This window comes from Antechinus flavipes, chromosome 1 (genome assembly GCF_016432865.1).
Source record: "Antechinus flavipes isolate AdamAnt ecotype Samford, QLD, Australia chromosome 1, AdamAnt_v2, whole genome shotgun sequence".
Classification (NCBI taxonomy): Eukaryota; Metazoa; Chordata; class Mammalia; order Dasyuromorphia; family Dasyuridae; genus Antechinus; species Antechinus flavipes.
Window position 1 is genome coordinate 692,261,476 of NC_067398.1, and position 15,911 is coordinate 692,277,386.

Below are 15,911 nucleotides of genomic sequence, written 5' to 3' on the forward strand. Positions count from 1 at the left end.
GTAATTTAGTATAGGTTAAATATGTGCAATTCTTCTAAACATATTTCCATATTTATCATGCTGCAGATGAAAAATCAGATCAAAAGGGGAAAAATGAAAAGAAAAAACAAGTAAGCAAGGAAACCACAAAAAATGATGAAAATATTATGTTGCAATCCATACTCAGTTCCCATAGTTCTCTCCCTGGGTGCAGATAGCTCTCTCCATCACCAGTCTATTGGAACTGGCCTGAATCATTTAATTGCTGAAGAGCCACATTCATCAGAATTGATCATCATGTAATCTTGCTGTCCAATGATCTCCTGGTCCTGCTCATTTCACTTAGCATCAGTTTGTGTCAATCTCTCCAGGTCTTTCTGAAATCATCCTGCTGGTCATTTCTTACAGAACAATAATATTCCGTAACATTCATATACCACAATTTAACCAACCATTCTCCCAAAGATGGGCATCCACTCAGTTTCCAGTTTCTGGCCACTACAAAGAGGGCTGCCACAAACATTTTGGCACATGTGGGTCCCTTTCCCTCCTTTATGATCTCTTTGGGACACAGCCCAGTAGTGATACTGATGGACCAAAGGGTCTGCACAGTTTGACAGCCCTTTGGGCATAGTGGAACACAAACTCTTACAAAAATGAAAGTCGAAAGTTATCTTTGCCGACATTTGGGAAAATAAAAAATTATTGGGGGGGGGAGGCAATGAAGAGATGGGTCACAATATTTAAAAAGAGAGGCTGGGGCATTTGGTCTTCTCTCCAGGAGTCTTATTTGTAAAACCCAGCTTGCACCACAATTCCACCTTTGACATCGGTTTGAAATCCAACAAAGGGTCACCAATGCGATTCCTCCCGCCCTGCGAGAGCCTTGAACACTTACTTGAACAGAGTGCGAAGGTTCACGACCCGGCACACCCTCTCCGCTATCTCCCACGCGATCCGCTCCATGAGGGGGATCATCCGCTCGTCTTTATTGTAGTGCCTGGAGATAATCCACACCATCCGGAGCGCGCTCATCATGGACGGAATTGTTTCCAAAATAATGCTAAATCCAACTCCATGCGTTAAATTCTACACGGATGAACATTCAGGAAAGATTAAAGCATTGGTGGGATTCTAGTGACCACATCTTTCCGTTCTAGAATTTAAGAAGTTCAAATGGGACAGTGAATGGTCAAGCGTCCTTGTTCTTTCTTAGTAACAAAAAGTGGATTCAGGGAAGATAACCCGTGACTCAGAGCCTTGGTCTCCTTTGAATCTCCCTCAACACCTAACATAACCGTCATAGACGCTTTATAATAATAGAGTCCAAAACTCTCATTTCACAGATTGGGAAACTGAAGTCAAAGAAGTGTAACCAGGGGTTAAGAAGGGTTACACAAAACTGTATTTTGGGATGAATGTCCAAATGCAACAGCAGCAACTAATGCCAGCAAAGGAGCTTGGACACTGAGCCCACTTCCTTCTTCAAGGTCCACTGAGGCCTACAGAGGGGTCACTTCGTTATCTCACACCCTTAGGGTAGAGTCGTGCATTGGAGCTCACCATGCCCAAATACCTGAGTCTGGTCAGCCAGAATGAAGAAGGGCAGCTCGGCCCATGCTCTATTCATCATCCCCAGGAGATAAAGTGACTTGTCCATCTTGAGCCCACCCTGAGAAGCCCAGGTGGATCTTCTGGGTCTCCTGACCCATTATTTCTGCTCCTCCTCCTGTTTTCTCACATGGTCTCCCTGATGCCATTCAATGGCACTGTTATACACTCCTCGGGCAACCTCAGCCAACCCTATTCTCAGGGACTCAGTTTCTTTATCTGTCAAATGAGGGGATTGGCTCAGATGGACTCTAAGATATCTTCCAGCCCTGGGTCAAGGATCCCAGGGGTTTGTTTTTTTCCATTCAAAGACCTTTTATTAAGTAATTTCTCTGCACAAGACTCTTTGGGAAATACAAAGATGAAAAGAAAAAAACCACTGTCTCTGCTATTAAAGAAGCCATAATTTGATAGAAGCTAAGGCAAGAAACATAATTAACAATAATATAAATTGTGGGGTCAGAGAAGGGAATAAGCATTGTGTAGTGCCTATTATGTGCCAGGCACTGGGCTAAATACATTATGAATATCACTCAGTAAGTCTCACAATAATCCTATTAGCTTCACAATGTTTTTATCTCCATTTTATAGCTAAAGAAACTGAGGCAAACGGAAGTTAAATAATGCCCAGCATCATACATCAAGTACATGGCCAGGCCCAATGCTCCTGTACCATTTAGTTGCCTGTTAGGTTAGAATAAGAAGTGATGCAATGGAGTGGATAGAATGCCATGTTTGGAATCTAGAATACATGGGTTTAAATTTTGCCTCTGAGGTTGTTTCTGGTAGTGAGTAATATCATGTGTATCCAACACTGTGACACCTTTTGGGATTTTTTTTGGCAACGATACAGGAGCGGTTTGCCATTTCCTTCTCCTCTTTGTTTTACAGATCAGGAAATTGAGGCAAGCAGGGCTAAGTGACTTGCCAAGGGTCACACAGTATCCCAAGGGTTTTTATACAGGCTTTCAAGGCACTTTGGAGGAGAAGGGCAAGATATATTCTAAGCAAGGGTGATGTTTTGCCGGTAAAAGTGACTGATGATTTTTTAAGCCCCCAGAGTTAACACCTTCTTTAAAGTATCTTAGCAGGACTACTAGGGTCACCAACCTCATGACATTGTCCCCTAAATAAAGAGTAATCCCTTTCCTTGTGACACGGCACCTGAGACACAAAAGGTGAAATTTCCAAAGAGGGAATCGAGTCCCCGTAAAAGAAGCCAATAGAACTAATGTCAGAAGTATTCTCAGAGGTTTTGAAACACAGAAGCCAGCGCATTAGGCTAACACACACAAACACCAGGACTCAACTTCTACCTCGGACAGTTACCAGCGTGTGATCAAGTATAGGTCACTATATCCCTTCAGCAGGAAAGCAGGCAAAATAATTAATACCTGCAGTTCCTATCTTAGAAGGTAGTTATGAGACTCCAAAGTCTAATACAATAGCATTTCTCTCTCTTACTCTCTCACTCTCTTTCTCTCATATTTCCATATAATCGTATATTTCTCTCTATATATATATATATTCATATGTAATACAATTTAAAATAATGTGCATATAATATGATCAATAATAAAATTATACATATAATACATAATCTATTATATAATAATTATTCTATTTAATTATAATAATAATTTTAATTATTTATTACATAAAACTGTTATATAGTTATATCATATAATAATAGCGTTTATAGATAGCTTAAGACTTAAAAGTTTGCATTTTTTGTGCCATTTGATCCTCACAACAAACCTGTGAGGTAGGTGCTAATATTATCCCCATTTTACATATGAGGACATTGAAGCAGATAGAGTTAAGTGACTTGCTCAGGGTCACATATCCAGAAAGTACATCTTCCTGACTCCCGGATCAACAATCCATCCACTGCATTCCCCCGTTGCCTTGAATGAGAAAATGAGCTCCCAGAGCAATGACTGAGGTCAAAGCTGTTTGACCCTGACGCTGGCCACCAGTAGTAGTTTCCCAAGTACCTTGAAATGGCGTTCAACGGTGGAGAGGAAGCGAACGTTGTCCGAAGCTTCCACGTGATACTTGTACAAATCGTTCAGCAGGGGCTGCAGGTTGGCCAGAAGCAAGGAGTCGGCCTCCTTCATGACTTCTATGACTTTTCTCACCACTGGGAGCTTGGCCTGCTCGTGGAGAGCGCTGAAGGTCGCCGTTCTCTCCCTCCAGAATTCTATTTCTGCCAATGGGCCGTGACCCTAAGGACGAGAGCAGTGGCGAAGACATGTCATAAAAGCAAACTCCTTTGGCCCATCAGGAAGGGGAGGTGAGGAAAGCGTAAGTTCTCAGGACCTCAGGAAGCTGGTAAAAATGATGGCAAAAATAAGTTCCTGAGGGATGAAAAGGAGGAGCTGTCAGGTCTGATGATTCCACTGCAGGCTTCACCTGGAGCAGAACTAAAGCGTCACAATCCTGTCCCTCTGATATCCAGAATTCTCTGACCAGCTTATGGTGGCCCCTGTTGCTCAGACCCAACCCCGGGGAAGAACCTGCACAGCTCAGCCTCAGATGAGGGGAAGCAAAGTAATCAGACTGTGCCCTAGATCAGAACACTTTAGAAGCCAGCCAGAACTGTCCCTGAGATCCTAAAATAACCACATACAAAATATTACAAGAAAGCATCCACAGGATCATCCCAGACCTTGCCGCCAGAAGTGCAGCCGAGCACAGCTTTGGAGCTGGGAGGGGCCCGAGAGGCTGTCTGGTGTGACCCCTTCATTTTACAGATGAGGAAACTGAGGCACAGAGAATTAGATGACTTTCGCAGGACCACATAGCTAATAAATAACCAAGGCTGTGAGTGGATAGGGAAGTCGGCTGAAGTCAGGAAGTAGACTGAAAGAATGAGCAGACAAAAAAAAGCATCCCACCCTATAGAAATGTTCTGATAGCTACACCCCCACAGTGTTAATGCCAGATAGGAAATATCAAAGCCCAGCATTCAGATGTGACAGGAGGGATCTGCTCTCTCAGAGAAGGAAATAAGCATTTATATAGCACCTACTATGCGCTGGTCTTATGGACTATTTTTTGTCTGACCCGCGGCAGCGCCTTTGGAGCTCGTATTGGTTTGATCAACCACAGTCAGACATACTGTAACTCAACTGGAACATAAGGAAGTCATTCTGGTCCTCTTCACAAAAGCAGGGTAACCACCACTACGTGCAGCCATTGTGCTAAGCATTTAACAATCATTACCTCATTTGATCCTCACAACAACAACCGTCATTATTGCTATTTTACAGAGGAAGAAACTGAGGCAAGTCAAGGTTAAGTGCCTTGCCCAGGGTCACAGAATTAGTGTTTGAGCAGGATCTGGACTTGGCTCTCTATCTGCCAGCAACACCAGCTGCCTTTCTCAGCCCCCTAATAGCAACAAAGGCAGATTAAATCTGAGTTCAGGAGGCAATGCGATGTAGGGAAATGAGCAGGGTCCAAGCCTCACTTTGGAGGTTGAGAGCTGCTTCCCAGGGACCAGGCTTCTCAGAAAACTTTCAGCGGGTTACCTGAGGGGTCTTCTTCAACTGTCCATCTATGGCTGTGGAGATCTGATTCAACCAGTTGATCACACATTGCTCCAAGACATCCATTGCTTCTGGGTCAGCGGCAATCTCCCACACTTCCCTGTCCAGGCTAATCACCGGCATCTCCAACTTAATTTCTCCTGTTGGGGGCAAAATTCAGTTAGGGCCAGCCACAGAATTAGGAAGGAGGTTCATTGACTTAACAGTTAATTGAGTGGTGGATAAGATGCTAGCCTCAGACTCCTGGGTTCCTAATCTCCCCACTGCCTACCCTGGATATTTATTAGCAATGTGAACTTAGGAAAGTCGCTTAATTCCCTGTTGAGGAAGGGGGAATGTATTGAGGACTAGCATGTAAAAAAATGATGTAACCCTAAGGGAAACTAACCTATCCATTCTTTGGGGTGAGGGAACTGCGACAAACAGCCAGCCTGAAGCTTGTCTGCTTCTGTACCTAGTACTCCCTCTTCCCCTCAGAAGGACAGCGTCCACTTCTAGCCAGAAATGTCCAATTCCTCTGGACTTTCTCTCTCAATAAAATTTCTTTGTTACCCGACTTTTGGAATCAGCTGATTTCTAACAAAACTTAGTAAATATGTTGGTTAGTTTCTCAGAACTATGGGATTTTTCTTTTTTCTTTCTTTTTTTTTTTTTTTAACAAATGTAGCATTTTACAGGGAGAGAACACTACTGATAAGAATACAGGGGATTGTGTAGCCCTCATATCCTGTAACATAAAATGTGCCTTACCCTCCAACTCTAGCTATAGAAATCTTTTAGGGGGGCATATGGTGGGGCAATTCAAATCCAGAAAGCCTTCCTATTCCCACTCTAACCAGATTATATTTCTCTCCTTGGAACCTTAATAACCTTGAAGGTTTTTTCCCCTCTTCCTTATAGTATACACTATAAGGTATCTCGTATTTTTATTTGCTCCAGAACTGTAACTTCATCAGTATGAGAGATTCCTGACATAGAAACTCTTGCTACAGATTCAGACTTTCAAATCTTCATCTTACAGAGGCACCTTCCCTCTCCCCTCCTCCCTTCAGTTTCCTTTCCAGTATAGTCTTCCTCCATCTGATTGTAAAATCCTCCAGAGAAGATAATTTTTTTGTTCTAACCAGTATCTCCAATGTTTAGCATAATGTCTGCTAATGCGCTTAATTGTTTGACTGGTTGTTGCCCTTCCTTCTCAAAGAGGACCAGAATGACATCGCTATGTGAGAACTGAGTTACAGTGTGTCTGACTGTAGCTGATCAGAGCAGTGCTCAGGATGCTCTGCCACAGGTCAGACACAAATGGTCCCTAGGAATATTTCAGTGGCTACTTTAAATCTGTGCATCTCGAGTTTCCTTTGGGCTAATCCAATTCTGCTTTGCTCATAGAGCCCAGCCCCTTTTCTGATGAGGGCACACCGAGCTGGGCCGTCCTGTGCCGTGTCTCCCATGTCATACAATCAACTGTAAACTTCTTAAGAGACACCTTGAGAATGTTCTTGTATCGCTTTTTCTGAGCACCTTGTGAGAGCTTTCCCTGTGCAAGTTCTTCATAAAATAACCTTTTTGGTGAGCATACATTTGGTGTTTGAACAATGTGACCAGTCCAACAGAGTTGTGCTTTCTGTGGTAGAGCTTTCGTGGCAGTTTAGTTCAAGAAAAAACTTCAAGGTCTGGTATCTCATCCTGGCAGGTAATCTTCAGAATCTTCTTAAGAAAATTCAAATGGAAGTGATTCTATTTCCCAGCATGATACTGGTCTAGTGTTCAAGTTTCACAGGCATAAAACAATGAGGTCATCACAATGGCTCTGTAGACCTTCGGTTTAGTGATCAGTCTAATCCCTCTCCTCTCCCACATTTTTCTTCAGAGCCTCCCAAACACAGAACTAGCTCTGGCAATGTATTTATCAACCTCATTATCACTGTGAACCTTCCTGGAAAGTACGCTGCCAAGATAAACAAACTTATCCACGGCATTCAAAACTTCTCCATTTGCTACAAGTGATGGTTCCACATATGGATGGTCGGTGCTGGCTGATGAAAGACCTGTGTTTTTCTGGTGTTAATTATTAGGCCAAAATTAGTACAAGCAGCAGAAAATCATTCCATACTTTGTAGCAGCTCAGTTTTGGAAGCGACATGGAATACACCATCATCTGCAAACAAAAAGCCATGCACTAATATTCCCTCTACTTTAGTTTTGACTTGTAAACTTTTCAAGTTGAAGAATTGGCCACCCGTGCAGTTGCTGACTTTGATGCCATGTTTATCTTCACTGAAAGCATTTAATTGAAAACATCATTTCTATTGAACTTTACTTTTGATGGAATCGAATGCTGCCTTCTTAGAGATGGGGAAGCATTTAATAAAATGCTTTCTGACTGAATGAATGAACGTTATATTAAGAAGAGGTAAGCCTCCAGACGAGGACTCACGATCTGATGAAAATTAATGGGAAAACTGGAAAGTATTTTGACAGAAATTAGGTTTATACAATATTTTCCTTTCCTTTCTAAACCTAGACAGTACCAATGCCATGCCATGAATTGCTTCCATGTGAATTGTTTAGGAAGATTCTGAAGATCATTTAGCAGGATAAGATAGCAGACATTGAGGTCCTTTCTCAGACTAAATTGCCAAGCAATCCAACTCTACTACAGAGAGCACAACTCCATTGGGCTGGCTACATTGTTCAAATGTCAAATATATGCTCACCAAAAATGTATGTATTTTATGGAGAACTCATACAGAGCAAGTGCTCACTGATGGTCAGAAAAAAAATGAAACAAGAGTGCTCTCAAGGTATCTCTTAAGAACTTTAGAATCAATTGTATGACATGGGAGATACTGCCCAGGACCACCAGCATGGCGTACCCTCATCAGAGAAGGTGCTGTACTCTATGAACAAAACAGAATTGAAGTAGCCCAAAGGAAACCTGAAATACACAAAATTAGAGAAGCTACCCAAATGTTCATATGGACTATTTGCCAAGCTTGTGTCGGTCTGATGAGCTACAGTCGGACACACTGTAACTCAACTCTAACAAAGGGATGTCATTTTGGTTCTCTTCGAAAATGAAGGACAACAACCAGGTTTACACAAACACTACTTACTACAAAAGGCCCAAAAGAATGAAGAACTGATCATAAAAAGAAACATCATAAATACAAGAAGAGAATGAGATAAAATATTGATCACAGACATGGGGAGGGGAAGAATTCCTAAGCAAAGGACAGTCAATATTCAAGGAGCCATCAGAACACTCAGACAATAATGCATTGTAGAAGGGGCTAGGAATTGGTCCAGCCATTCTGGAAAGCAATTTAAACTTGTGTCCCCCTAAAAAGTGACTTAAAGGTCCATACTAGAGATCTCAGTTCTAGGCATTTGCACCAAGGAGATCAAAATTAGAAAGAAAAGATCCCACACATCCTAAAATATTCCCAGCAACACTTTTTTTGTGTGTGACAGCATAGATCTTCAAGTAAAGTAAATGTCTATCAATTAGGAAGTATTGAAGCAAAATGTGGTATATGAGTGGAATATTTCCATGTCAAAAGAAAGGATGAATACAAGGAATTCATCCCAATAGGAGAAGATCTATATAAACTGATACAAAAGTAAAAAAAGCAGACTCAGAGGAAAAAATAGACACCTTGACTAGAGCAATGTAAATGAAAAGGGGAAAAAAGGGAAGGAAATTTTAAAAAATAAATAAATAAATAAATAAATTCTATAATGTGTAATTATAATGACCTCACTTAACCCTGGAGAAGAAACAAGAAAATATGCGTCCTTCTCTTTGGAACTTAAATGGAGGATTTTCTGGAATGTTGCACATATTTCTAGATGCAATTAGTACGTTTTTTAGTTTTGTTCAACTGTTTTATTCTTTTATTTTTTAACTTTTCTTATTAGGGAAGGGTGGCTAGCCAGGGGAGTGGTGAGGAATATATTCTGAAATGAATATAATGTAAAGAGGGAGAGAGAAAGAAAAAGAAACAAAGAAATAAACAGAGTCATAAAAATGCAACCCAAAAATAATGTTTTAAAGGAAAAGGAATGATCCCTCCAAATCTAACTGGGGGTACTCCTGAACTAATTTGTCACAGATAATGCATTCATTTTTAACCAGAGAGAAAACACACACACAACCCTTCACCTTCCAGTTGCTGTATGGTTCTCCGAATATTGTTGGTGAATTTCTGCATGTTCATTAGGAATTCATCCCGTATTAGTTGGATACTGTGGTATTCTATTGTCTCCCCAGGCAGTTTCTCCACGGCTCCCCCTCCAGGAGGTGTCACATCTCCTGGAAGCAGGGATGGTGAAAAGTCCCCCCTGTGTTGATTGAAGGAGAGAGCTGGCATAAACACCTGAAATGTCAATTGATTAGACAAATTACGCAGAGAATGTTCTCAACTATTTCCCGCCTTAAATCACTTCCAGTTTTAAGTCTTTTCCTGAACAGGAAGCTTTCATGAGAATAAAGAGCAAGGCTCAAGTAGAAGGCCCTGAGTGGAAGTTCTGCTGACTGGAGGGGCCTGGATGCTCCCTTCACCTCTGAGCCTGTTCCCCTAGGTACGTGCTAGACCAGATCTCTCTGGGATCTTTCCCAAGTCTATGATCTTATGAATATTAATTGGAGGCACAACTATACATTAACTGCCCCAAATTAGCACCAGGCAGGAATGAACGTGAACTAGATTTGAAAGAAATTAGACTGTGATTCCAGAAGTGAACAAAAATGAATCCTAGCCTCCTCCAAAATATGGTTCTCCCACAGGCTGTAGGGATATTAGAGGTATCGAATCTGGCCCCTCTGTTTCACAGATGAAGCTCTGAAGCACAGCTCAATAAAGTGACTCATATAGATAGTAAGTGAAATTGTAACTGAGGTCTTTTGACTCCAATACTCTTTATGCTGAAGCACCTGTCTCCCAAGTGCGCAAAGCAGAATCATCGGTGCTATTGGCTTCTAGCTTGTCTTCCTGCCTCTCTTCCCTCCACTGGAATCCATCCTCCACATGGCTGCCAAAACATCACCTTTCATAGCTATCTGTCGGACCACTTGTTTGCCCACCATTGTCCAATAGACTACCAGTCTAGGACCAGAAGAGCACAAGACCAGCTGGTCTCACAACCTTCTGACTCCAAATGGCTGGGAAGGATATTTGGAGTGTTTGTCATTTAATGTACTTTTCTGTTATTTCCTCTGAGTTTCCTTTTAAATAAAAATATCTTTTTTTAAACAACCAATAAGAATTTATCATGCACTACTACGTACCAGACATTGTGCACTGTGCAAAGACAGTCCCTGCCCTAAAGGAACTTCCAGTTGATAGAAGTAAAAATAAATACAAAAATACACAAAAACCTTTCAGCAGCAGATTTTGAAAAAAGAAAAGAAAAGATTTCTGGGAATCAGAAAAGTTCTCACATGGGAGATGGCACTGAGCCAACCTTTGAAAGTAGTTAAGGATTCCAAGAGGCAAAAGGGGGGAAAGAGTGTATCAGAGCCATGAGGGACAGCCTGTGCAAAGACATGGCGATGGGAGAGAGAATGTCCCATGAGGAACAGGAAGGAGACCAGTTTAGCTGGAATGTAGAGTGCGTGGCATAGGCTAATGTGTAACAAACCTGGAAAGGTACAATATAGTTAGTACTCATTTATTGTGGAAAAGAGATTCGAAGATATGGGAAATGGAGGTGAGGAGTAATAATAGCGCTGGGGCATGAGCCTAAGAGATTTTAAATGGCTGGAACTACCTAGGAATGGGATGTCAGCCTACAAATCGCAAGCCAATAATCCCAAAATAATCTGGAGGACAATCTTTCTTCCCAGTGAGTGGTCTTGAGACAGATATAGTGAAGGCATTTCCTAAAAGTCCCAGATTATGGCAATGTCTGGAGTGTGGCAGAAGATTCAATAGTGATGGGGTCATGGCTGAACAAATTGTGGTATATAAATATTATGGAATATTATTGTTTTGTAAGAAATGACTCAGGATGATTTCAGAAAGGCCTGGAGAGAAATGAGCAGGATCAGGAGATCATTATATATTTCAACAACAATACTACATGATGATCAATTCTAATGGACGTGGCCCTCTTCAACAATGAGATGAGCCAAATCAAGTCCAATGGAGCAGTAATGAATCGAACCAGCTACACCAGCAAAAGAACTCTGGGAGATGACTATGAACCACTACTTAGAATTCCCAATCCCTCTATTTTTGTCCGCCTGCATTTTTTATTTCTTTTACAGACTAATTGTACACTATTTCAAAGTCCGATTCTTTTTGTACAGCAAAATAACCATATGGACATGTATACATATATTGTATTTAACTTATATTTTAACATATTTAACATATATTGGTCAACCTGCCATCTGGAGGAAGAGATGGGGGGAAGGAGGGGAAAAGTTGGAACAAAAGGTTTTGCAACTGTCGATGCTGAAAAATTATCTATGCATATATATCTTGTAAATAAAAAGCTGTAATAAAAAAATAGTGATGGGGTCTTCTTAAAAAAAGTTGTGTACAGGGATAGCTAAGTGGTACAGTGGATAGTCTATCCACTAAATTTTGGAGAACCTGAATTCTACTCTGGCCTCAGATATGTCATTCTGGGCAAATCACATAACCCCAATTGTCTCCCCCAAAAATTTGTTGAGCATTACAATATAATACCATTAAAAAAAATCAAAACTTGGAAAGCATTACAATATAATACCATGAAAAAAAAATTAAAACTTAGAAAACAACAATAGGAGGATATTCATTCTTACTTACGTGAACCAAAATGTGCTTAAGCATGCGTAGAATATGTCCATTAAGGATCCCATATTCTAGTTTTTCTGGCATGAGTTCCATAGCTTCCTTCATATCATTACCTTCATTAATTGTCTCTGAATGGGACAGATTTTTTAAAATGAGATTGTAAAAACAATGGCAAATAACATTTTCACAATAGCGGTATTCTTTTTTTCTTCTTCCTAAACAGATGCATAATAGCCTTAAAGGGCAAGATTAATTTAAAAAAAAAAAAAAAAGATAGAGCCAATATTCTCTGAGCACACTAACAACTTGGGGTCTTGGAATAAAACTCTGGCTCTGTTATTAGTTAGCAGGTTCAACAGCAAAACAGGCAGAGCTATACCAAATCACCCAATATAAAGATTTGGGTTGAAAGCAAATGAATTGAAAAACAGGGACAGAAATCTTCTGGGAGTGTCAAGAACTGTTTGATTAATGCCTGGCCATCACTGAAATAATATCTCTGCTGCCTTTTTTCTCCTTAATTCGTTTCTATCGACTATAAGTGGGTAAATTGACTTTGACTTTTATAGAAATCCTAGAGCACGTTATTAAAGGGATTGATGAACTTTTAATAATGATAATATAACAATTATCCAGTGAGGCACCATGGTATAATAGATAAAGGGCTGGTCTTGTAATCAGAAAAAAATCAAGTTCAAATCTTACTTCTAAACCCAATGCTGCATGATCCTGGCCAGTTTACCCAGAGTCCCTGCTGGGCATCTAATATTTTAAGTTGCAGAGCAGGAGCCAATAGTCATTAGAAAAGGATGTTTCCCTACTGAAAACTCCAAAGTTTGGTAGAAAACACCAACAATTCTTTTTTTTTTTTATTGCTGAGACAATTGGGGTTAAGTGACAACCAAGAAGTGTTAAGTGTCTGAAGTTAGATTTGAACTCAAGTCCTCCTGACTTCAGGGCCGGTGCTCTATCCACTGTGCCATCTAGCTGTCCCAACAATTCATATTTAGATGACACTCAAATAATAAATAATAATTGATATTAATTAATTAATTGATTATGTTTTGTTGATTGGAGTTACTTAATTAAATCAAATAATAATTAATACTAAGTATTATGCCCACATTATGTCATTTGATTAAGAAAAAGAAGCAGTTGTCCCCAAAACCCCAGGAAAGTTTCATCACCAGCAGGTCCTATCAGAATAAGGATGTTTGTTTTCTTCTTTACACTGCTAATAAGTATTAGTTATATAAGGCTGAATTTGAACTCAGGTCCTCCTGACTTTAGGGCCAGCACTCTATCCACTTTGCCATCTAGCTGCCACCCTCCCCCCACCCAGCCCCAGCTTTCTTTTCTTTTACAAGGTAATTAAATGGGGAATGCAGTAGATACAATACAGTTAGATTTCTGCCAAGTGCTTCACACAGGATCTCTTAGGTTATTCTTGTGGAAAAGATGGAGAGATATAGGCTTGATAACAGGTGGATTCAAATAAGGTTGAGTGGCTGGACAGCAGTAAGGAGTCACTGATGGCTGACCACCATTTTAAAGACCTCCAGGGGAGTGCTCCAAGAATCTGTGATTGACCTTATACCATTCAATACTTTTATCAAATATTTGAATAAATATTTATCAAGTTTGCATATGACACAAAGCTGGTCTGGACAGCTAACACAGCGATCAGGTGTCAAGATTTGAAAAATTTTAATAAATTAGAATATTGGGGTTGAATTAAATAACTATATAATAATAATAATAGAGATTTTTTGAACTTGGGTTCCAAAAAATTGACTTTATAAGATGAAGCACAGCTAGATAGCCATTTCTCTGAAATAGATCTGATGATTATTAATGTGCCTGAATGCCCAATGTGAGTCCACATGGTGACAGGACGCCAAAAATGGAAATGGGATCTTGGGGGCAGGGACCGCTTCTGAGAATGAAGAAGGTAATATTGGACTCTTCGATGATCAGGCTACAACTGAGGGGTTGAGCTCTGGACATCAGAATTTCAAGATGCAGATAAGCTGCAGCAGGACCGGAGGAAGACAACCAGGATAAGCATCCCACAGAAGAGAGCACCTTAGGGAACTGAAGGGAAAATTGGGGGAGGAGATTAGAACTTTGACTTCAAGACTGTTCTATGGAAAATGGGTTGAACTTATTCTGTTTAGCCTCCAAAGATAGAACCAGGAGCAATGGAGGAAAGTTAACAGGCAGATCTAAAAATAGACCTGCATGGGCTTTCTCATCAGGTAGTGAGCTTCCCATCAGTACAGGTATTCAAGCAAAGGCTAATCATAAGATGTACTAAAGAGGGGTTAAGGATTGGACTAGATGGTTACCAAGGTCTCTTTGAACTCTGAACACAAAATTTTGGGATTTCTCCTTTACAGCCAAATTCCTGCACCATGCTAGCTCTCTCATCCTATTGGTATGTGTGAGTACATATGTGTGTGTATATGTATATAAATAATACATATATACACTTTATATCTACATCTATAGATATAGATACATCCTCTTACCTTCTCCTCTTATCCTCCAGGGTCATATCACAAAATGTCTATCAGACATTTTTGATTAGATGGTTTTTATCTTTTTTATCTTTTCCCTCAAGTGTTCTCTTTTTGCTAGCTTCCCTATTTGTGTTGAGGATACTCTTTTGCCTCCAAGATTCACTATCTCAGAGTCATCCTCAGTTCCTCTTTCTTTCACCCTCTGATTTAATTAATTGCCAAGTATTGCTAATCATACCTCCATTCCTTCTCTTTCACCCATACCCTTCTCTTTCATTTGTATATATTTTAGTCTACTTGTAAATATATGTGTTGCTTCCCACTAATAAAACATAAGCTGCTTGAGGTCAGGAGCTATTTCATTTTGGGCTTTTGTATGATTAATTTAGGTTTGGGATTTACATTCACAGATATAGTCTTAAAGAGGGCACAAGTTTATTGCTGTTCAGAATCTTGATTTAAATAAGACATATGAAAAGAAAAAATTCAAAGCATAAAAGTAATGCACAATGAACAAACTCAGTGGCTGCCATTTCAATGAAAACATTATAATAAACAAATAAACAACATACTAATATATGTATTATTTGTATAATGTATGATGTATGCTATACATCATCACCACTCTGAAGAAACACCAAGATCTGAATTCTTTGACTGGAAGGACCTAGAGTCACAGCTATTCAGTCTCAAGTGGGAGCTACTGTTAGGCAAGCCAGATCCTCAAAGTCCCTTTTCATTTAAGTATTTTTAATAGGCTAAGAACAAAGAAGGCACTAGGCTAAGTATTCTCATTTGATACATAACTCTTGAGATGTAGCAGCCTCCTATGCTCCATTACAAAAGGCACACCAAGGATGCCCATCAATTGGGGAATGGCTGAACAAAGCAAAACAAACTGAATCAGGAATACATTGTACACAGCACGGATGTGTGATGATCTACTATGAAAGGCTTGGTTCTTCTCAGTGATTCAGTGAGCCAAAGCAATCCCAATAGACTTTGGACAGAAAATACCATCTGCATCCAGAAAAAGAACTATGAAAATTGAATGCAAATCAACACATTCTATGTTCACTTCTTTTTTCTGCTTGCACTGTTCCAAAGGAGCAATGAGAAAGGTACAAAGAGTGAAATTTAGCATATGGAAAAAATTTCTGATAATGAGAATTATGTCAAAGTAGCCTGGGCAGCCATGGGAGACAGGGGCACCTATTCAGCAGAGATCCTCAAGCCAAAGCTGGGTGGCCCTTGTTGGGGTCTCTGAAAAGGAAGTAGATTTTTTTAAGGTCAGGCTGGAACCTCCTGAGATCCTGGATGTCTGTGAATGAGTTCTCTGAACTCTTGCATTTATTGAACTTTATGTTTGTGGCAGTCCTTTTTGTAGTGTCAAGAAACTGGAAACTGAGTGGATGTCCATCATTGGAAAATGGCTGCATAAGTTAGGGTGTATGAAT

General features: G+C 40.2%; 1 protein-coding gene across 1 annotated transcript in view; it reads right to left on the reverse strand.

Annotated features, from left to right (window-relative positions):
- Positions 1–15,911, reverse strand: part of DNAH10 (dynein axonemal heavy chain 10) — a 154,239-nt gene that overhangs the window by 118,160 nt on the left and 20,168 nt on the right. Inside the window, exons 6-10 of the mRNA XM_051975908.1 lie at positions 11,945–12,060; positions 9,310–9,523; positions 5,127–5,284; positions 3,588–3,818; positions 878–1,068 (exon numbers count right to left, since the gene is read on the reverse strand). Of these exons, the coding sequence (XP_051831868.1) occupies positions 878–1,068; positions 3,588–3,818; positions 5,127–5,284; positions 9,310–9,523; positions 11,945–12,060 (910 nt within the window). The remainder of the gene's footprint in view (positions 1–877; positions 1,069–3,587; positions 3,819–5,126; positions 5,285–9,309; positions 9,524–11,944; positions 12,061–15,911) is intronic.